Source organism: Mesoplodon mirus (assembly GCF_964341445.2).
Source record: "Mesoplodon mirus genome assembly, chromosome: 4".
Taxonomy (NCBI): Eukaryota; Metazoa; Chordata; class Mammalia; order Artiodactyla; family Ziphiidae; genus Mesoplodon; species Mesoplodon mirus.
The window spans coordinates 113,188,708-113,212,019 of record NC_138979.1 but is presented as its reverse complement, the minus strand read 5'-3'; the positions used below and the strand labels follow the sequence as shown (position 1 = coordinate 113,212,019).

The following is a 23,312-nucleotide window of genomic DNA, read 5'->3' as shown; positions in this document are numbered from 1 at the left end:
AGAACTCAGTGATTCTTTTGGAAACACACATTTGGTCATATAAAAAATAGGCTAAATATGTAGTTTATTAGTTTTAGATTAAGGATTACAAGCTAGGTTTAGCAGCTTGTAACTATTAACTTAATTTTAGCATCTCTATAGCTACTGATCTTTATCTAGGAAAGAAATCTGTTTGTTTATTTTGCTAATGCTTTTCCTTTCTTTGAATAGAATATAAGTATGTCTGTGGAAGGAGATTATACTTACTTGCGAATCAACTTCTATTGCCCAGGCAGTGCTCTGGGCAGGAATGAGGGCAACATCTTTCCTAACCCAGAAGCCACTTTTGTCAAGGAAATGTGAGTTCCCAGGAAAACAACCATCCCCAAATGCCTGTTGGCAGAAGTGCTCCCCTCAGAAACATTTCGTTCTCCGTGCTGTGCTCTCCCCCATGCTAGTGAATGGCAGCGCCTTCCTCAGTGGCACTTGATTAGGTTCACCTTGCTAACTCTGTACTGTTTTGAGGATGGAACCTAATTTAAATCCTTGTGAAGATATTCTATCCTCACTATATACATATTTGGTGATAAAATCTCAAATGTGTGCCACATTGGAGTCTATTCATTCTTGAGGTGGAATAGGATAATTTGGGGAAGTTTATGCTGGATTTGAAATATTTGTGTGTTTCCCCCACCCAATGGATTAGTCATTTATAATATTCTCTGTTTAAGAGAGAAGAAAGGGAGGTTTTTTCAGCTTTCCAGACATTGTTTCATCATTCAGTAGTACCTTTTTCTCCTGAAAGATATTAAACCAGTTATAAAACATAATAATGAGTGCAGGTTACCTGGCATAATAAAGAAATTCACATAAGTGCTTCCCCTTTTCTGCAGTACATACCGAGCTTCAAATATGAAGGCACCTGGAGAACAGACAGTACCAGCCTTGAACCTTCAGAATGCTTTCCGAATTATAAAAGAAGTGCAGAAGCGTTACAAGACTCGGGAAGCAGAAGAAAAAGAGAAGGAGGTAAACCTGAACACCAACAACCACCTTTGTGCAAAAGGACACATGTGGGTTTTGGGGACATGGAAAGATACGTGAAAATTCACATTGATTTTCATTCTGCTTAGGGCATTGTGAAACAAGACTCACTGGTGATCAATCTAAACCGGAGTAATCCCAAACTGAAAGATCTGTACATTCGCCCGAATATTGCCCAAAAGAGGATGCAAGGCTCACTGGAGGCCCATGTCAATGGTATGGATGATCTCTCATGTGCCTGGGCTTTGTCTTCAGGGGCACATTTGTAGGAATGACAGATCAGATAATATAGTAGGACAAGGAAGTGCTTGGAGGAATCTACTTTGACATCGCTGTATGGCCAGAAGGAAAGGAAAGCTCTGTACCTTATTGGCATTTCCTCTGACCCTGTTCAAATCAGCCAGAAAAGATTCAGTATCTTCTGGCCTAACCTGATGATGTTCCTTGATACTTAGCTGCTTCCTTTCTTCCCCCGCCAGGTTTTCGCTTCACGTCTGTCCGAGGAGACAAAGTGGATATTCTATACAATAACATCAAGCATGCTTTGTTCCAGCCATGTGATGGGGAAATGATTATTGTCTTGCACTTTCACCTCAAGGTATATCTTTTTATCAGCCGCTGTGAGCTCTTCGGCAAGATCTTTCTATCTCCCTCTTTCCCTTGAAATAGTGATGAAAAATATCACCTATCACATAAGATCATCAGGAAGATTGAATCAAAATAATGCTTATAAAGTCCACAGTCCCTGACATCTAGAAGGTGCTAAGCGTGTTTGTTCCTTTGGTGTGATATATAATGACCTCCGAAACGTATAAGGTCTTCTCCAAATTCCTGTTTCTGAAATAGAAAATTTTTGCTTTAGACAATTTATTACCAGCATAATCTTTTAAAAATTTATACTCTTTCATATTCCCAGATGTCATTATTGATGATGACACCAGGGATGGTTTAACTGTTTTTACATAAATGCTGTGGTTTCCAGTATAGATGTTTTAATATTTTCATGTTTTGTTGTTATCTTGCTTGTCTGTTGTGTAGACTTCTTTGTGGAAGAAGTCTTATAACTTCTTTCTTGTTCTTTCTGCTTCGTGCCCTCAGAATGCCATCATGTTTGGGAAGAAGCGGCACACAGATGTGCAGTTCTACACAGAAGTGGGGGAGATCACCACAGACTTGGGGAAACATCAGCATATGCATGACCGAGATGACCTCTATGCTGAGCAGGTGAAATTTGGTTTTGCAGGGGAGTGAGGTAGGATGCAGTCCAGTGATCTGAGTTCAGTAATTGTTATATTTTCTAAACAACACCTGAAACTATCTGCAGAACTTCCTCAAGTATCCGCTGGCATGGTGTAGTGCTATGGCTTATGGATTAGACTTAAGTTGCAGGCTCAGCTCTCCAGTTAATGTTATGGTGACCTGTAATAAAGTATCTGTGTTAGTATCATAGTTATCAGAATTATGGACTACAAAAGCACTTCATGCTTTTTGAAGGGATTACTATTAACAAGTAAAGTCATAACTATAGTTAATTCGTAATTGTTTCTTCTGCAGATGGAACGAGAAATGAGGCACAAACTGAAAACAGCCTTTAAAAATTTCATTGAGAAAGTAGAGGCTCTAACTAAGGAGGAACTGGAATTTGAAGTGCCTTTTAGGGACTTGGGGTAATGTATCTCCTTCTCTTTTTGGCCTTTAGAAAAATTAGTTATTCTTCCTTTAATAATAATTTAACATGATATATCATGTCCTTTTTCCTATGGACATCCATTCCTTCTTGGAAATGTTTAAGGGCTGGGGTGAATGGCTAAGACTGAGAGGCTCCCTCTGGAAATGAGTTTCCAGCAAGCATGCTGGAGTTGTGTTTGGAATGGGAAAAGGAAAGAAGCCTCTTGTGGCAGCAGCAGTTTCTCTTGCAATGAGCCCCATCTTAGGTGAGTTTCCTGCTGTCTTTCAGATTCAATGGCGCTCCCTATAGGAGTACCTGCCTCCTCCAGCCCACTAGTAGTGCGCTGGTAAATGCTACAGAGTGGGTGAGTATTTCTGACCTCTTGTTAGGAAAACAAGTGTTAGAGAAGAGAAAGCAAGAGGGTAGACATTTTGAAAACTAGGTCCTTATTTCTTTGGATTTTCATTTTTGATACTTATCTTAGATATAAAACTTACTGAACAAATGATTCTTTAAAAGTCTCTTTAGTTTTTATCCTTGTGTTTTTTGTTCTTTGTTTTTTGTTTTTTTGCGGTACGCGGGCCTCTCACTGTTGCGGCCTCTCCTGTTGCGGAGCACAGGCTCCGGACGCGCAGGCTCAGCGGCCACGGCTCACGGGCCCAGCCGCTCCGCGGCATGTGGGATCTTCCTGCACTGGGGCACGAACCTGTGTCCCCTGCATCGGCAGGCGGACTCTCAACCACTGCACCACCAGGGAAGCCCAAGTCTCTTTAGTTTTTAAAGATAGTTTCTTTACATAATTTCCTTAAATGTATTCTCCTTGAGGAAAGATTTTGATCTTGCAGATCCTTTCGCTGGGGCTTCTTGGTATCTTGTGTTTAGTCTTTGCCCCAAAAAACAAACAAAAAAACAGTTTAGTTATCCTTTGTGTAGTGATTTTTAGATCCTGAAAGTGTTTGAAAATGCTGGTGCTTTGTGGGAAGTATTTTTCTGAAAATAATCCTGTTCTTTCCTGACAGCCACCTTTTGTGGTGACGTTGGATGAAGTGGAGCTGATTCACTTTGAGCGAGTCCAGTTTCACCTGAAGAACTTTGACATGGTAATCGTCTACAAGGACTACAGCAAGAAAGTGACAATGATCAATGCCATTCCCGTTGCCTCTCTTGACCCCATCAAGGAATGGTTGAAGTAAGTAGACCTGCCAGCAATCTCCCTCTTAGCCCATGAGCATTGTACCATAGAATATGAGTGTGGTATGTCATACATAAAATCTGCTGGTGTACTTAGTGAAACTGCCTTTGGGTTGTTATCAACCAGGACTCGAAAATTTGGGATCTGTTAGACATAGAGCCACTTTTTTCTGAATACCTAACAGTAGTTTATGGATATAGGAAAATCAAAATCTGAGATCTTTTTTTATTCTACTTGATGGATATATAAAAAGATCTATACACATGTGTAACTATTTACAAAAAGTGGGGGATATTTCTTTCTGGTTCTCTATTTTTACTAAAAGATGAGAGAATATATTTTTATTTTAGCCTTTGACATTCATATACTCACTGCAGCTAAAAGAATTCCTCATAGAAGTACCGGAACCCCAATAAAAAGGGAGACATCACTACATAGGTAAAGGGTGAGTCATGTGTAGCCATGAGTGTAGACTGCTCTGCCCTCCTTCCCCCTCCACTTACCTGTGAAGGGGAGGCACTGTAAATATAAATCTCATCTTAAGAAATGGGTTGAGGGCTTCCCTGGTGGCGCAGTGGTTGAGAGTTCGCCTGCCGATGCAGGGGACACGGGTTCGTGCCCCGGTCCAGGAGGATCCCACATGCCGCGGAGCAGCTGGGCCCGTGGGCCATGGCCGCTGAGCCTGCGCGTCCGGAGCCTGTGCTCCGCAACGGGAGAGGCCACGGCAGTGAGAGGCCCGCATACCGCAAGAGAAAAAAAAAAAAAAGAAAAAGAAATGGGTTGAGAGAGCTTAGAAATAGACTTTGAGAAAGATACAAATTTATAGTTAATATGAGGATTTTCCTAAGAAACATATGCAGGTAAGTGATATGGTATCACAAATATTTATTAAATTTGTATGACTTTTTAAAATCAGCTTTATTGAGGTACAATTTACATGTAATAAAATTCATCAGTTTAAGTATTATGATTTGATGTGTTTCAACAAATGTGTACAGTCTTGTATCTACCATCATAATCAGGATATAGAATATTTCCTTTACTCACAGAAGTTCCTCATACCCCTTTATAATAGTCAGTCCCCTCCCTTCAACCGTCACTGGTTTCTGCCACTGTGTATTTTGCTTCATCTAGAATTTCACATAAATGGAATTGTACAAGTATGTAATCTGTATCTTTCATCCTTCACTTGGCATAATGCTCTTGAAATTGATTCAAGTTGTTCTGCACATCATTACTATATTCCTTTTTATTACTGAATAGTATTCCACTGTATGGAGAGTCCATACTCTATTTACCCATCTACCGGTTAATAGACATTTGAGTTGTTTCCCGTTGGGGGTCTTATGAGGAGCTGTTATAAATGTTATGTACAGGTCTTTGTATGGACATACGTTTTCATTTCTCTTGGATAAATGACCTAAGAGTGGGATTGCTGTGTCATATGTTTTATGGTTAAGTGTATGTTTAACTTGATGAGAAGCTACCAAATCCTTTGCCAGAGTGGCTGGAAAACCTGCAGCATGTGAGAGTTATAGTTGCTCCACATCCTCACCAATACTTGGTGTTGTCAGTTTTTTCCGTATTAGCCATTGTGGTGGGTGGCTGTCTCATTGTGGTTTCAGTTTGCATTTCCAAGATTACTGATGATTTTTAGCATCTTTTCTTATGCTTATGTGTCATTCTGTACTTTTAATAAAGTATATTCATGTTTTTTGCCCATGTTAAAAATCACATTGCTTGTCTTATTACTGAGTTTTAAGAATTTTTTAGGCTAGATACAAGTCCCTCATCGAATATAGGGTTTGCATATGTTTTCTTCCAGTAGTTTCTATGCCTTCTCATTTTCTTAAGGTGTCTTTTAAAGACCAAGAGTGTGAATTTTTCATGAAATATGTTTGATCAACTTTTTTCTCTTGTAATTTCTGCTCTTTATGTCTTATCTAATAAATTTTGCCTAACCCAAAGTCATAAAAATTTTCTGTTCTCTTCTAGAGTTCCATAGATTTAGGTCTTATATTTAGGTCTGTGATCCATTTTGAGTTAATTTTTTTTACTGTGGTGTAAGAATCAAGATTCATACTTTGCATCTATGTAGCCAATTATTCTAGTTATCATTTGTTGGAAAGGTTATCCCTTACCCATTGAACTACCTTGGCATCTTTGTTTTAAAAAAAAAAGTATGTAGGAGAGGGTCTAATTCTGTATTGTATTCTGTTCCATTGGTTTATGTGTCCTTACACTGATACTGTACTGTCGTGAATATTGTAGCTTTATAGTAAATCCTGAAATCAGGTGGTGTAAGTCTTCCCATCTAGCTCCTTTTCAAAGTTGGCTATTATTATTTTGGCTATTCTACATAAATTCTAGAATTAACTTGTATCTTTCAACAAACTGGTTTATTTTGTCTAAGTTTATCAATTCTAGTATTTGTGCAATCATATATCCCCTTTCATTCCTAATATTGATAATTTCCTCTTTTTGTTAGTCAGTCTGGTTAGAGGTTTATCGACTTTTTTTTTTCCCCCATCATTATGAAATGTCTTTTCTTATTTCTGGTAACATTTCTTGTTTTGAAATCTACACAGTGTGATATTAGTATAGACTTCTAGCTTTATTTTGGTTAGAGTTTGTATGGTGTCTTTTTTTCTGTCCTTATACTTTTAACTTACATTACTTTATATTTAAAGTGATTTACTTGGAGACACCATATATTTGGGTCTTACTTTTTTTTTTTTTTTTTTTTTTTTTTTTTTTTTTTTTTTTTTTGGTACGTGGGCCTCTTACTGTTGTGGCCTCTCCTGTTGTGGAGCACAGGCTCCAGACGCGCAGGCTCAGCAGCCATGGCTCATGGGCCCAGCCACTCCACGGCATGTGGGATCTTCCCGGACCGGGGCACGAACCCGTGTCCCCTGCATCGGCAGGCAGACTCTCAACCACTGCGCCACCAGGGAAGCCCCAGGGTCTTACTTTTTTTAATCCATTCTGAGAATGTCTACCTTTTAATGGGATTGCTTAAAACAGGCCATTTACATTTAATATAATTATTAGCATGTCTGGGTTTAAATCTGCCATCCTTTTTTTCTTTTTTCTTTTTTTTTTTTTTTTGTTTAAAGAAGGTCAATTTATCTACCTACCTACCTACTTGCTTTGGGTCTTAGTTGCTGCACTCCGGATCTTCATTGCAGCATCTTCGTTGCGGCATGCGGGACTTTTGTTGCAGCACGTGGGCTTCTCTTTAGTTGTGGTGCACGGGCTCAGTAGTTGTGGCATGCAGGCTCAATAGTTGTAGTGCACTGGCTTAGTTGCTCCATGGCATGTGGGATCTTAGTTCCCTGACCAGGGATCAAACCTGCATCCCCTGCATTGGAAGGCGGATTCTTAACCACTGGACCACCAGTAAATGTACCATCTTGCTATTTGTTTTCCCATCTGTTCTTGTTGCTTTTCTCCTCTTTTTATGCCTTCTTTTAGATTAATTTTATGATTTTTTTTTTGATGACCAATTTTAAAGTCTTTATTGAACTTGTTACAATATTGCTTCTGTTTTATGTTTTGGTTTTTTGGCTGCAAGGCATGTGGGGTCTTAGCTCCCTGACCAGGGATGGAACCCATACCTCCTGCATTGGAAGGTGAAGTCTTAACCACTGGACCGCCAGGGAAGTCCCTAGCTTAATTTTATGATTCTTTATGATTATCTTCCTAGTTCGCTGATTAGCTCTACACATCTTTGTTTTACTTTTATAATGATTACTGTAAGGTTTACATATACATCTTTAACTTATCACAGTCTGCATTCAGATAATATACCACATCTGTTAGAAGGTTGTTATGCTTCCATTTCTCTTCTTCTATCCTTTCTGCTATTATTAATCATCCATTTTACTTCTAATATACTGTGAATTCCACAATTTGTTATTTTAGCTTCTAAACAGCTATCCTTTAATTTACAAAATGAGTAGGGGAAAGTCTTTTATATTTACTCACATATTTACCATTCCTGATGCTGTTCATTCCATTGTGTAGTTCCACAGGGATTTTTTAGTCCTGTGCTGCTTTTTATGCATTGTTTGAAAACTGTTGTTCCATATTTTGTTTGGTTTTCTGGTTGTTCAAGGTGAAAACGTAAATCTAGTCCTTGTCACTCCCATCATGGCTAGAAGCGGAAGTTTCAGTGTTTATGATTGTGCCCATAATGGCTTGCTGCTATCTCAGACAGGTTTTATGCTGAAGGTTTCTTGTTGTGGTCCTTACTATTACTGTTTTTTGGTTTTCTTTTCTCTTCTTTCCCACCCACTTTGATTCTGTGCTCCTCAGTAGACGTGAATAAATGTCATTTGAGCATTTCTTAACACAAGGCACTTTAAATACTAAGAAAAGGTGATCTCTTGTGAAGGCTAGTGCTCTGGGAGACCAGACATCAGATGTTTGGGTACGTTGTGGTGGCACAGTGCAAAGAATACCTGCTCCCAAGTATGCAAAGGGTATCTGCTCTTTAGAGATGCTAGTGACCAAGATGACACAGGATGTTCTCACAAAGTATAGAGGATTGATTTTGACTTTATAATGTTATTTTTCCCAGTTCTTGTGACCTAAAGTACACAGAAGGAGTACAGTCCCTCAACTGGACTAAAATTATGAAGACCATTGTTGATGACCCTGAGGGCTTCTTTGAACAAGGTGGCTGGTCTTTCCTGGAACCTGAGGGTGAGGTGCGTGAGTGTGGGGTTTCTTTTCTGGTACATAGTGTTGCCCGTTACCATTTGGGCGGCTAGGGGAATGCCATATAAGTAGTACGTAAGGGACCAGATCAAACGGGAGAAGCTCTGAATACAACTTGGTATTGTTGTTTCTCCAAGTTAGTTTTACAGGTAAATGATAAATTAATTGGGCATTGGTAGCCACTGAGATTAGTTTGAGATTACAAAAACTGTTCCTTCAAAGAATTTCTTAGTATTGGGAGAAAATTCTTCAGGTTATCTTGCAAAAATTGTTTTCTAAAAAATGGCCCTCCGGGCTTCCCTGATGGCGCAGTGGTTGAGAGTCCGCCTGCCGATGCAGGGGACGCGGGTTTGTGCCCCGGTCCGGGAGGATCCCACGTGCCGCGGAGTGGCTGGGCCCGTGAGCCATGGCCGCTGGGCCTGCGCGTCCGGAGTCTGTGCTCCACAATGGGAGAGGCCACAGTGGTGAGAGGCCCGCGTACCACAAAAAAAAAACACACACACACACACACACAAAAAATTGCCCTCCTACCTCTGCATAGTGCATTATTACCAAGAGTATGTCTGTGGTTAATTTTTCTGGGTGAAGAAGGATGAAGTGACCCTTTAAGAAGTATGAATGAGGGTCTTCCCTGGTGGCGCAGTGCTTGAGAGTCCGCCTGCCAGTGCAGGGGATGCGGGTTCGTGCCCCGGTCCGGGAGGATCCCACATGCCGCGGAGCGGCTGGGCCTGTGAGCCATGGCCGCTGAGCCTGCATGTCCGGAGCCTGTGCTCCACAACGGGAGAGGCCACAACAGTAAGAGGCCCGCGTACCACAAAAAAAAAAAAAAAAAAAAAAATGAATGAGATATTTAGGGTATCTAATGATTGTACCTCATAGTAATTTTAATTAAGTCTTTTTATCTCTTGGTCACTCAGGGGTTTGGGTGTTTTTGTTTCATTTTTTCATGTAAAATAGAAATAATGCTGGTGTGCTAAGTGGGTTGAATTAATTCATTAAGTTAATAAAGTAAGTGTTTAAAAAAAAAAAGGAAAACACCCAGTGTATAGTATTATGCTCTCTAATTCACCAGGGGAGTGATGCTGAGGAAGGGGATTCTGAGTCTGAAATCGAAGATGAGACTTTTAATCCTTCAGAGGATGACTATGAAGAAGAGGAGGAGGACAGTGATGAAGATTATTCATCAGAAGCTGAAGAATCAGGTTAGTCTTCATAGGAAAAAGTGTTCATGACTTCTTAACCTAATGTCATTTCTGGAGGCTTTAAAAGGGAAAAATTTTATCATTCCATTTTCCATTCCTGTCTAATAAATAATGCTTAATCAATGTTATTCCAGATTATTCCAAGGAATCATTGGGCAGTGAAGAAGAGAGTGGAAAGGATTGGGATGAACTAGAGGAAGAAGCCCGAAAAGGTAGATTTGTTGTTGTTGTTTTATTTTTTTGAGGCACAGGTTTCAATATTTTGAGATATTTTTTGCCTAATAAGAGTAACATAAGAACAATATAAAACTGATGTGGAGCCACAGCTACAACTTCATTGACCAGAGAAGAAAATGAGGTCTGGAGTGTGTCCATACTCTCCAGGTGGCACAACTCTGCCGACTTGGATGCTTTTTTCATCTGCTCAACCCCCCGGTGGGCCCTTAGCCATGATAGTCTTGTAAGGCTCCAAAATTAGGCTGTTTGGTCTCCAAATCTAAGTCCTATAATAGTCTAGTTTTCTGGGCCTCTTCCAGGTTAAGAATGTTTTTGTAGTACTAGTTTTAATTACTCTGAAACCAAATGCCAAATGTAAATGAAAGATGAAAAGGAAAGTACTGTACTGTATCCCAAGCATTGTGATAAGTCCTTTGCATAGATTACCTTTAATCCTAAAACAGTTTTCCATTTTATAAATAAACCAAGGCTCAGAAAGGTTAAGTACTTGCCCAAGATGATACAACTAGTAAGCAGCTGAGTAAAGATTAAAACTGACTCCAGAGTACCTTCTCTGTATTATTTCATGCTGTGTGCAACAGTGTTAGATACCTAAAGTTAACCTCTAGCTAACTAGTGCCACGTTCTTCTGTTTAGCCGACCGTGAAAGTCGCTATGAGGAGGAAGAGGAACAGAGTCGCAGTATGAGCCGGAAGAGGAAGGCATCTGTGCACAGTTCAGGCCGAGGCGCTAACCGAGGTTCCAGACACAGCTCTGCGCCTCCCAAGAAAAAGAGGAAGTAACTTCGGAACTTTGGCCCTCAGCTCCATTCTTCCTTCAGCCAATCCCTGAAAATTTTACATGACATAGAAACTGTATTTTTCCTTTTTTTCTTTTGAAGTTTTGCCATTTGTGTTTATGGGTTTAGGGGGCCATTTGTGCGGACCAATCTACTTGGGGAATACCAGGACACGTGCCAATGGCCCCATCCAGATGGCAAGGGAGGAGGTGTTCTTGAAGAAGGGCAGAGGCTTCCGCTGTTAATAAATACCGTTTCGTTCCTCTCTCTTCCTGTCACCTTCTGCCAGGACATCGTTGGCTTCTGACATCTTATTCTTTGATGTCTCAAAGCCGTATTTCCAAGACATTGGTACAAGGTGACCCTTAACTACCTGTACCATGGTTCTTGACCAGCAGATTCAATCCTCCATCCTACCCTACTGCCATGATCTTCCTCACATCTCTTTAAGTTCCATCTTTGCAGTACTCAAGAAAAGGTTCTTGGAATTTGCTAATGGTGTAAACCATACAACTTGAGCTAGTGAGTCTTATCAGGCTGGTACCTCCATCTGAGTTCTGCTTTCTTGCCTCATGCAGATTCTGAGGTATTTCTGCTGCCTTGGAAGACATAAGAAGCAGTGATACTCCCTGGCTCGGTTTCATCTTTACAAATTCACACATGGTACAATGGTAGAAGCAGAATTACCACTGTTTTTTTTTTTCTGATATATGAGGAAAAATGGCTGTGTGTCATGTACTGCTTCTAGTGAAAATCTAGAAGGAGGCTCAAAGGAGTCAACATTTAGATCTGGAAGGGATAAGTCATGCCTTGGGCCTAGAATACCCTGACGAGAAAAGAGAAGAGGAAGAGAGGCCAGCCACATCTACAACACAGCCTCTCGTCACTGCTGCTCCTTGTTTTTACTTGTCTCGCATTGTCCTGTATTTATCACAATTTCTGTTGAACAGCTTTTTAAGTATTTGGGGAGTTTATCTTGCCATCCTCTCCCTCCTGGTTCTCTCTGCACCCACCTGTCCCACTGCAGTTCCTTCTGTGTTCTGTGACTTTAAGAGAAGAGGGGGGGAGGGGTCTCGGATTTTGTTTGTTTGTTTGTTATTTTCTCCTTAGCAGTAGGACTTGATATTTTCAATTTTGGAAGAACTAAGAGATAATAAACTGTGGGTTTTTTTTGTTGTTGTTGTTTTGTTTTTGTAAATTCACCTTCTGTGACAGTTCTTTTGCAGTTTCTGAAAGCAAGCCTGCTTCTCTCCTGGAAAAGTGCTAAGCCATTAGATAATAATTCCCTTTATCCAGCTAATATCTCAGAAAGAAACTTTCATCATTCTAAGCTTTCATCATTAGCTTGAGACATCATAGTAAACCAAATTCATGGTAGAACAAGTTACTTTATAAGAGACTTTTTACTATGGTTCCCTCAGGGTTTAGAATGGAATAGCACTTGTCCCATCACAGAAACAAATCTTCAGTCATCTCCTTGTAAATAGCATGGAGGGCGGCAGCAGCTTGAAGGGACACCTTCAGCCTTCCTATGGGGTTAGCCTGATCTTCAGGGCTCACAACTGTTGGGAAAGGAAAAAGAAACATGTCAGACAGCAGTGTCATTCATTGAAAAACAAACACTTAAATACCTGGTATTTTCCACATTAAGTGCTGGGGATACTAAATAAAGTTATACCTCATATTTTAGTGGGACTTAATCTGGTGGAAGACTATGGAAAACACACAGTCATTACAGTATGGTATGGTAGGTGCTGTGATGAAAACGCTAGGTGCTTTGGGAACACATAGAAGTGGCACCAATCCAGAATGGAGAATCGGAAAAGGTTTCCTGGAGAAAATCCATTAGTCTTCAAAAAGTAAAAGATATTCCAAGCACATAGAGCATGTGCCAAGATAGGAGGACAAGTTTGGAAAACTGTAAGAAATGGCAGAAATGAAGCTGTATTGATAAGCAGGAGCCAGAGCACAACAAGCCATTTGTCTTGTAAGGAATGTGGTTTTAACTGAAGGGATTAGAAATTACAGTTTTTTATTTGGGTTCTAGAAAAGTGAGTCCATTCTTTGGGGAATATATTCCAAGGGGGCACAAGTAGATCAGGGAAGGTAGTCATGAGGCTGTTGAGTAATTCAGGAGAGAAAAGGGTTCTGAAATTTAACAGAGGAGGTGGGGACAGATTCAGAACACTTAAGAGGTAAAATTAATAGGATTTTATGATTGAAATGTTGGGAGTGAAGAGGTTAGAATCAAGCATGACCATTCTGGGTGGGTAAGAGGAAACAAGGTACACAGTTTTCAGAACAGAGTCAATAAGGGTGGAGAGAAAGTCTGATGTTCAAATTTGAATGAAATCAAAACAATGTGTCTTTTCAAAATTTCCATGTCTCAAACACTGGAGATTCATAATAGATTCTAGTTGTCAGGAGGTATGTGGGCTAAGATACACAACTGATTACATTCATACTTGATCTAGAAAGAAATATAGCTGTAGGGATTTCAATCCAGATTGTCTCATCAACTTTGTAGTGGTAATTATGTATTAAAGGTAAAACAATGTTTTCACTATTAGGATGATTTCCTTAGACATAAGTGGAACTGAGGAGCACAGAAACGTATCACTCACTGTCTAGCTCTTGCTCTCGGATGTCTCTTCCCGATTCCAGGATCTGCCACAGTTCCAGATATGCGTAGCCTACTTCTTGACATTCTTTCTTTTCCTCATCCATAGGATCACTTACCACTGTAAACTTTAAACTAAAGGGGGGGAAAATCCATTTAACTCAGTACTGCTGATACCCTTAGGCTTTAAAAAAAAAAAAAAAAGGATAAAAGTAACCATAAATTACACATTGTATTCCCTGAATCACTTCTCCCTTTCCTCCATTTTACAAGACTACAACAGCAAGAGACTGAGAAGTCGTTTTAATTTAAAGTAACAGGTCTGGAAGGAACTAAGACTTGAGGTAAAGTAGTTGATCAAGTTGTCTCAACCGTTGAGATATAATTCCTTTTAAGATGGTTTACAGTTTTGCTGAAAGATTTGAAATGGGCAGTGGAGGTGTTGAACAAAAACCAAGATTATGGAAGTTAGAAGAGGTTTTACATTTCTAAATCAAAGTGTTATACCAAGCCTGAGCAGAGTAAAGGAAACAGAAGGAATACAGAATTGCAAAATGAATATAAAAAGTGTATGCCTTAGAGTTGTAAGTCTTGGAGGATGATACTGTAAAGAACACAGCACAGCTCCTCCTAAGCAGTGAGCAGTTAACAGCAATTACAGGGCCCACCTCATACCAAAATCCACCAATGCTCAAATCCCTTATATAAAATGGTGTAGGATTTGCATATAGAATATACTTTAAATCACCTCTAGATTACTTATAATACCTAATACAGTGTAAATGCTATATAAATAGTTGTAAATACAATGTAAATGTTACATAAATAGTTGCTGGTACATGGCAAAGTTAAATTTTGCTTTTTGGAACTTCCTAGAATTGTTTTTTCAAATATTTTTCATCTACCATTAGTTGAATCCATGGATGTGGGGGGAACCTGCAGATACAGAAGGCTGACTATTATTACCTTGACTTAGTCTAGCAAAAAATGATATTGAATTCCAGAAAGTGATACCTATTAAATTTTTTGAGGTAAAGTTTACATAACATAAATTTACTATTTTAACCATTGTAAGGTGTACAATTCAATGTTTCTTAGTATAATCACAATGTTGTGCAACCATCACCACTATCTAATTTCAGATCACTTTCATCACCACAAAAAGAAATCTATACCCATTAAGCAGTCACTCCCCACTCTTCTCTCCCTCAGTCCTAGTGACCACTAATCTACTTTCTGTCTCTCTGGATTTGCCTCTTCTGGACATTTCATATTCCTATTAATTTTTAAAAAGCTAACATTGGTGGCTAATAGAAAGTGCTAAGGGAGCAAGAATAGGACCAAAAATTAAAGCGTTTTAAATCACAGCTAAACACGATTAAGCTGAGAAGAAGAAATCCTGAAAGTGATGCATTCAGTCATTAAGCAATATTCGTTTGTGATTATGTTTCTGTATCCGTACTGAGAACTTCAACAAAGCAAAGGGATAATACTGACTCCTCCACCCATTTTCCCAGGAAACGTATGGTAACTCACATCACCACATCACGTGCACAATAGCAAGTGCTTTAGGTAAACTATATTATTTCAGTATCATCCTCACTGGAGCCTTCAAATTAAGTAATACCTCAAACATCACAGAGCTAGCAAGTGGAAGAGTCAGGATTCAGAACCAAGTCTGTGTGATTACAAAGGCAATGTTCTATCTGCTATATCATACAGGCAAAAAGAAAATCAAAGGTAAAATCAATGGAAATCAAATTGAGTAGAAGATCACAAAAAGAAAATAAAAAGATTACCCCTGTAAAGGAATAAAGGAAGAGAGAGTTGTAGGAATGCTGAGAGGAGAAAAGAAAAAGCTAAATTTAACATTAATGCAAAAGAGAAACGACCAAATCTCTTTCCATTTCCAAAAGTTACCAGTAAGCTTATATCTGTCTAAGTCCACCGTGATACTGAAGTCAGATTCACGGTTTATTTCAACTGGCTCCTTTTTCAGTCCTTCTTAGGACTAACTGGAGACAAAGTAAATGCAAATTAAATAAATTTATTGGGCTGTTAGAAAAGTAATGGATTAGAACACCAGTCCCATACTACTTCTTACCCACACACATGAAAAGGAGGTAGCGTTGCCAGATTTTGCCAAAAACAAAAGAAAACCCAGATGTCCACTTAAATTTGATTTTCAAAATTCAGCTAAATGAGAAATTTTTTAGTCTATATATATATCCCAGGCATTTCATCTGGAACCTCTAAAAGGAGGGCTCCTCAGATTATATGAATAATGACAATTGGCTTTCCTAAAACTTAGAGTAGACCTAGAATTTACTTCAAAGTATTCCTGTTAGAAAAATCATTTTTAAGTCAAAAATAAAATTGTTATTATAAAGGCATAATATTCGGTAAGCTAGCAATGGTATGGTACTATGTTTGAGAGAAATGAATCAAATTATCCTAGAGTGTCAAGGCGTTTTGTCCTTTCCGTAGGGGGCACTAAGTATTCAAGTAAATTGCTGCCTCAAAAAAAAAAAAAAAAAGCGCTTATCAGGGGCTGGCATGGGTGAGAAATGAACTAATCCTGTGAGATGATATAATTTATCAGGTAGTTAGTCACAAACATAAATTAGACTCAAGTAGGTGGGAGATTCATTAGGAGTATATTAATATGAAAGAAGTTATTAAAATATTCCATATCACCACAAAGCCAAATTCAAACTCCTAAATTCCTGTGTGACGTCTCCTGTCTTTCAAAGTGGGAAGCAGATGCTTACTGTCCTTGCTCAGGATCTTGTCCAGTCAACATGGCGAACAGAAACTGCCTTCGGTCTTTTTGCTCCACTGGGTCCAGGTCTATCACTGTATTAAGGGTTAAGTGGGAAAAAAGCAAAGAATCATATACTGCTGCTATTTGGGCACTAAAACTTTCATAAATGGTATGTGTAAAACATTGATATAAAGCAGACATTGGCAAAATTGGGCCCATGAGCCAGCTACCTGTTTTCATAAAGTTTTGTTGAACACAGCCATCTGTTTACATACTATCTGTGGTGGCTTTCCAACTACAATGATAGAGTTGAAGAGTTGTGACAGAGACTGGCCCACAAAGCCTAAAACGTTTACTATGTGGCCCTTTAAGAAAATGCTTCGACCACTGATAGATATAAAGGAAGCCTTACACTCTGTGTTGGAAGCTGTCCTGCCAAATGCCAGGATAAACGTGCTCCCACCACTGCCCAATTGGAAGAATTCTAGGACACTGATTTTTTTTTTTTAAGGCCGCCTAGAGATTTGGGTTTTGAGGTAGGTTCAACTCAAGGTCTCAACATCCATTCCCCTCTTCCTCTTCATTTCTACATGGGACTGTTGCAGACAAATAAATTAGCCTATGTTTTCCAGCCTCTATTTTAGCTAGGTTTGGCCACATGATTGAGTTCTGCCCACCATGGTGTGTGAAACTGGGAGGTAGCCTTCCTTTCTGCAGCTGCTGTTAAGGACCGTGAGGCATCTGAAAGGATGGAAGACAGGCATGAGGGGGACAGGAAGGCAAGATGGGAGTTTGGATCCCTGATCCTGATCACATGGCCTCAGCTCTGGACTGCCCACCCTTGAGCTCACTTTACACAAGTGAGGGAAAAACTTCTATCTCCTATGATGTAAAGAAAGGATATACTTTTTTAAAGGGTTGCGGGGGGTGAGTTGGGGGTGGGGAATAGAGAACAAGAAACAGCTTTTAGAAATTTAAAATAAATACCTAGTCAATGACTGGAAGATAAAATTAAGGAAATCACCCCCTCCAAAAAAAGAAAGAAAGAAAAAAACAGAGGTAGAATTATAGGAGAAAAGTGATAAAATTAGAGGATCAATTTGGAAGATCCAAAATTCTACTAAGAAAATGAGAAAATGTAGGGGGAAAACGTTATCAAAGAAATGCAATAAAATTTCCCAGAACTAAAAGCCACGAGCTTCCAGATTTAAAGAGCCCACTGAATGGCCGGAACAATTAAAGAAAATATATGCACATTATTCTGAAATTTAAGAACACTAAAAATGAAGAAAAAATGTTAAAGTCCTCTGGGGAGGTAGAGGGTAGTCTTCATACAAGTGTTAGACTCCAGGCCTGGACCTAAAGACCATGGACCAACTGCTTTGACATTCTGGATGAAAAATGTTTTCAACATACATTTTTATACTTGGTCTAATTATCAATCAAATATATGGGCAGGGCTTCCCTGGTGGCGCAGTGGTGGAGCGTCCGTTTGCCGATGCAGGGGACACGGGTTTGTGCCCCGGTCCGGGAGGATCCCACATGCCGTGGAGCGGCTGGGCCTGTGAGCCATGGCCGCTGGGCCTGCGCGTCCAGAGCCTGTGCTCCGCAACGGGAGAGGCCACAGCAGTGAGAGGCCCGCGTACCACAAAAAAAAAAAAAAAAAAAAAGAGAAATATATGCATGCATGACTATCTCAAAATATTTACTTCCAGTGTACTCCTTCTTTAAAAGCTACTAGAAAATATGATCCATTAAAATATAATAAATCAGAGGGTGACACATGACCCAGGAGATAAAAAATCCAGTAAAAAATAGAATTAAATTAAACTCTCCAAATGGCAGCAGTGGGATAATAGCTCAACAGTGTGCTAAAGAGGAACAAGAAGATAAAGAGAGATCTTCAGGAAAAAAAAAAAAGATAAATTATTTGACAGGTTTGATTATTTGAAAATTTAAAAGGCTTCTGGAGGATGTAGAAAGAATCCCAACAGGTATAATGAAAATAAAGCAAATGAAAAATTGAGACAAACAAAATATAAACAAGAAAGAGACTATAATCATGGTGTACAACTTGGCCCTGCAAGACTGTTTACACATCCATAATAATAGAAACAATTACGATTAATTAAAAATTAAGTTTAGGGCTTCCCTAGTGGCACAGTGGTTGAGAGTCTGCCTGCTGATGCGGGGAACACGGGTTCGTGCCCCGGTCCAGGAAGATCCCACGTGCCGCGGAGCAGCTGGGCCCCTGAGCCATGGCCGCTGAGCCTGCGCGTCCGGAGCCTGTGCTCCGCAACAGGAGAAGCCGCAGCGGTGAGAGGCCCGTGTACCGCAAAAAAGAAAAAAAAAATTAAGTTTAAATTATGATCCAACTATATGGGAGCACGGTGTGATACAAGAGAGATAAGTTTTATTTGCCAAGATAGGAAGTCAACAGATAATGTCTGAATCAGGAACGAATTAGTGAATCAGGAAATTGCAATAGAATCATTTCTCAGAAACATGGGGTTAAATAAAAAAAGAAATAGCAGAAAAAGTGAAAAGTGGTGTGGTGGACTGAGGGGGGTAGTCAGGGAGAGGTGAGGGGGAATGATCTGCAGAGAAAGAGTGGAGCAAAGGACTACTTTATTTTAATCAAAAATCTTTTTAAGCCTATTTGATATTTTAAAACCATATGCATATATTACTTTGATAAATAAAAGAAAATAAAACAGTAGGGTCCACTCCAACAGAAGTCCAGAGTAGTTCAGACCCCTCAGACTAAATGACTGTCCGCCTCCTCTCCTGGCTGTTCACCAGGGATGCCTCACCCTTGCTAAAGTGGAAGTGGATCTCTTCTCCTGCTCTCGGTTTCCTCAGGGACACTGGAGTCTCTGTCTCCGACAAGGGTAGATCGTAGAACTTGTATTCCACGTACACCTGTTTCACATTCTCATCACACATCACTTCAGCCTCTGGGTGGAATGCCAGGGAGATGATTTCAATGCACATCTTTTCTGAACCCTGACAAGGAAAACATTCATTTCCTATAGGTTAGAGATGCCAGTGTTTATACTCCATCTAATTAACATATTACTCTCTAGGGATCAATCACAGGCATATTCCACCTAACATATTACTCCTTGAGAATCAATTTATAGGTACCTTAAACTGGCACCAAGAGACCACCTGACTGAACTGCCACCACTAACCATGGGTAATTTGTAAAGAGAATCCAGTTCCTCTACCTCCCAGTCCAGTGAATCAATTCTCCAGATCAGCCTTTCTCAGCCATCACCACATACAAAAAGAATCAAGAAACTTTCTGAACAGATCGTTTTCTTAAACTTTCTCCATGAAAACCAATCCATCTTTTTCCTGCAGTTAGGTCCTAAGAGACCTGTCAACTGAGCAGTTGTTTTAGCCACTAAAGCAAAGAGCTTCCCAGCGCTCCCTGTGTCCCAACTGACCCCCCACAAAGTACATGACATGGAGCAGGCCATTAGACTACCCTGCCCTCTCACGGCAACTCCAGTTCTTTGAGCTCTGCTTCAGAGTTGCTGCTACAGCCGCCATCCCCTCCTTTCACGTCCCTGTGTCCACTTTCACATTAGGGATACCAGGAGGAGGGCTGACATCATGATAGTTTCAAGAAATAAACTGAGGTCAACATTAAGTCCCCCACCTTGTACAGTGTAGCAGCAAGTCAGTGTCGTGACACTAGTAAGGAGTCAGTCCAGGGAGGGCCTATAACCACAGTTCTCCCTTTCATCTGTGAGTGCCCTCAGGGCTGCTTCTCTCCTCCAGGTCACCAGGCCAATGTCCTCACTTCTCCAAATCTGCCCCCCACCACCCATCTTTTCTTCTCTTAGGAAGCAAGCAGAGCTCCTGTGCCTTCTCCTAGGAAGTCCAGTGGGCAATATTTCTCAACAAATCTGCATCAAAATAATCTGGGTGCTTCTTAAAAATAAAGACATTTGGGCTTCCCTGGTGGCGCAGTGGTTGAGAGCCCGCCTGCCGATGCAGGGGACATGGGTTCGTGCCCTGGTCCGGGAGGATCCCACATGCCGCAGAGTGGCTGGGCCCATGAGCCATGGCCACTGGGCCATGTCCAGAGCCTGTGCTCTGCAACAGGGGAAGCCGCAACAGTGAGAGGCCCGTGTACCGCAAAAAAAACCCCACAAACCGCCCCCCCCGAAAAAAAACACAGTGTTTTCCAAAATGTGAATTTTGACATTTATGGGTCAGCTTAGTGGGATTCACTAGTTAATTTATTTATTTATTTATTTATTGGCTGTGCTGCGCAGCTTGTGGAATCTTAGTTCCCCAACCGGCAAATGAACCTGGGCCCTCAGCAGTGAAAGTGCGGAGTCCTAACCACTGGACTGCTAGGGAATTTTTTTTTTTTTTTGAGATGAAATAATAAAATAGGATAGGATGGAATGGAATGGAATAGGAGAGAAAATATGACAGTTCTTGGCAAATGATAAAGGTAAGCCTTGTTTCTTGAAACTTAGATATGATTATACTGAGCACAATGTAGAAACATATTTCTTACAGCGATTGTCATTAAAAAAAAAAGTGTAAAAGCCAATCATATCACATTGTCTGGGTAGCTCCTGGCAATCTATGTTTAACTTTTAAATACGTAGGTATAATTTACATACAGTAAAATGCAAAACCTTGGGTATGCAGTTGAGACAAATGTATACAAGTGTGTAATCAACACCCTATTTAAGAAGACATTTCCATCACCCTAGAAAGTTCTCTTATGCTGCTGTTGCAATTATCTTTAAGTTGCAAACCCTATGCTGTAGTCTCAATAAAAGTTAAGCAGAATTTCTCACAGTGTGTCTGAGGAAGGTGTTTTACAAATGAATGGTTCTGTGAGAAAATAAATTTTGGAAAATCAAGATTAACAAAGCTATCAGCTTTCTTTAACTGGACTTAAAGACTTTAATATGCTAATACACATTGGAGCACTTATAGAGGATGATACAGAGGTAGTTTTTTCCAAATATATTTGACTACACAATCTTTTTTCACCCCCTGGACCATGGCTGGGTTTAATTTTCCATGGAACACACTTTGCAAAACCCTGAGGTCTGGGAAAATAAGAGAAAGGTGTTTGTAGTCATTTAAGTGCCTGAATGATGCCCCTTATCAAAACAAACAAACAAACAAACAAACGTCTATGCTTAATGGGGATGAACATTTATAGTTAAAAGAAAAAAAAAGAAGAACTACCAGACTAGTGACTTTCAAACTGTAAGATTCAGCATATGTGTATCTGTATATGTATATATATATAAAAAAAAATCACTTATACAAATGTTCCCTGAAACAATGCTTAACCTTACTATATGTAATACAGACTATTATTTTGTATTCAATTCTATCTCAGTTCATTCCCCACTAAGGGATGCCAACTCACAGTTGGAAAACATTGCACCACAGTTACGCTATATGACATGATAGCCATTAGCCACATGTGGCTATTGAGCACTTGAAATGTGGCTAATCTGAATTGGGATGTGCTGTCAGTGTAAAATTCACACAGGATTTTGAAGACTTTGCATTAAAAAAAATATAAGATACCCCAATTTTTGTACATTGATTTCATGTTGAAATGATAATGCCTTGGATATATTACATTAAATAAAATACACTATTGAAATTAATTTTACTTGTTTCTTTTTACACTTTTAATGTGGACACTAGAAAGTTTTAAATTACATTGGTGGCTCACATTATAATTCTGTTGGACAGCACTTCACAGACTGTAAGCTCCATGAGTTCTAGAACCACAAGTCTGTTTTGCTAACCCCTTTAGTCACAGCATCTAGCATAGCACTAATTTGTTTTGTTACCTCTCCATGTCACCTAGATCTAAATTTTTAAAAATTACTTTTGACTCTTTCCCTCACAGTCACGCTCATTCCATTAAATTGAGGATGTTGGGGGGAAAGTGTTCATAACACTATGAGAGAAAAAGGTCACTACAGGATGAGAGTATAAATTAGTATAATTTGGGGGATGATAATGTAGTGGTATCCATCAAAATTTCAAGAGTACATTCCTTTTAAAATCAGCAGTTCCACTTCTAGGAATCTATCCCACAAAGACATTTGCCAAGAACACAAAGATACACATGAACAAGGGTGTTATAATGTGGCATTATTTTCCCCCCTTTTCCCTCTGTTATTGTAGATACCTGGTTGTACAGAAACAAAAGTGACAAGGTCCTGGTGTAGCCGGTCTGTACACATATCAGAGGACAAATTCTGCAATAGCTAGGTATGGTCATCAAACGTTTGCTCTTCTCAAGGCTCATTTGCAAAGTCTGGCTATGAAATTTTACAGTGGAATCTCCTCTCTTCCCCCGGCTTTACTGAGATGTAACTGATATATAATGTTCCCTTGCTTTCCTGTACCTTAGATGAACCAAACTATTTGCTACCCCAGGGCTTTTACATTTGCCATCTCTGCCTGAGATAACTATCCCCCAGGGCTTCCCTTCTCATTCTTCAGATTTCAGTTGAAATGTCCTCTCCTCAGAGAAGTCTTTCCTTACCACCTTACCTAACTCAACCCCTCCCATTACTAACTATTATATCACCCTATTTGTTTTCTTTGTAGTATTTAGAATCAGCAAGTATCTATTTGTTTGTTCAGTGATTTATATCTGTTTGCACTCAGTAGAAAGTAAGATTCAAGAGGGAAGGGACCAAGTCTGTCTTATTCACCATTTTGTATCCACAGAGCCTGGCAAATAATAAGACAGGTAACTCCATAATTACTTGTTGAAGGAGCAAACAACTCACGTGGGTACTGTGAGGATTTAGTGAGTTAATGAATATCATGCACATAGCATAAAAGCTCAATCAGCATTGCCCACTGAGGTCTAAATAAAAGGTCATATTATTTTAATGGAATACTAATAAGCAGTTAAGCAGAATGAACTAGAAAAAACTAAATATATTGATATGGATGGAATCCCAAAACATTACTGATTGAAAAATACTTGCCACTAAGAGCTGGTTCCTTGAAAAGATAAACAAAATTGATAAACATTGATGTAAACAGGACATCAAAATCACAACATGTAGGGGAGGGGAGTATA

The 23,312-nt window shown here is 39.6% G+C and overlaps 2 protein-coding genes across 3 annotated transcripts in view; one reads left to right on the top strand and one right to left on the bottom strand.

The window, feature by feature from the left end:
• SUPT16H (SPT16 homolog, facilitates chromatin remodeling subunit) overlaps positions 1 to 11,995 on the top strand; it is a 34,229-nt gene extending 22,234 nt beyond the window's left edge. The window contains exons 15-26 of the mRNA XM_082619415.1: positions 211 to 338; positions 873 to 1,008; positions 1,113 to 1,239; positions 1,503 to 1,621; positions 2,122 to 2,247; positions 2,578 to 2,690; positions 2,981 to 3,056; positions 3,712 to 3,881; positions 8,467 to 8,596; positions 9,679 to 9,808; positions 9,943 to 10,020; positions 10,682 to 11,995. Coding sequence (XP_082475541.1) covers positions 211 to 338; positions 873 to 1,008; positions 1,113 to 1,239; positions 1,503 to 1,621; positions 2,122 to 2,247; positions 2,578 to 2,690; positions 2,981 to 3,056; positions 3,712 to 3,881; positions 8,467 to 8,596; positions 9,679 to 9,808; positions 9,943 to 10,020; positions 10,682 to 10,827 — 1,479 coding nt within the window. The 3' untranslated portion in view covers positions 10,828 to 11,995. The remainder of the gene's footprint in view (positions 1 to 210; positions 339 to 872; positions 1,009 to 1,112; positions 1,240 to 1,502; positions 1,622 to 2,121; positions 2,248 to 2,577; positions 2,691 to 2,980; positions 3,057 to 3,711; positions 3,882 to 8,466; positions 8,597 to 9,678; positions 9,809 to 9,942; positions 10,021 to 10,681) is intronic.
• The window catches only part of RPGRIP1 (RPGR interacting protein 1), a 72,229-nt gene continuing 60,478 nt past the window's right edge, over positions 11,562 to 23,312 (bottom strand). For both annotated transcript variants that reach the window (XM_082619416.1, XM_082619417.1), the window contains 4 exons: positions 19,021 to 19,213; positions 16,215 to 16,299; positions 13,448 to 13,578; positions 11,562 to 12,385 (listed from right to left, as the gene is read on the bottom strand). In XM_082619416.1, the coding sequence (XP_082475542.1) occupies positions 12,273 to 12,385; positions 13,448 to 13,578; positions 16,215 to 16,299; positions 19,021 to 19,213 (522 nt within the window). In that variant the 3' untranslated portion in view covers positions 11,562 to 12,272. The remainder of the gene's footprint in view (positions 12,386 to 13,447; positions 13,579 to 16,214; positions 16,300 to 19,020; positions 19,214 to 23,312) is intronic.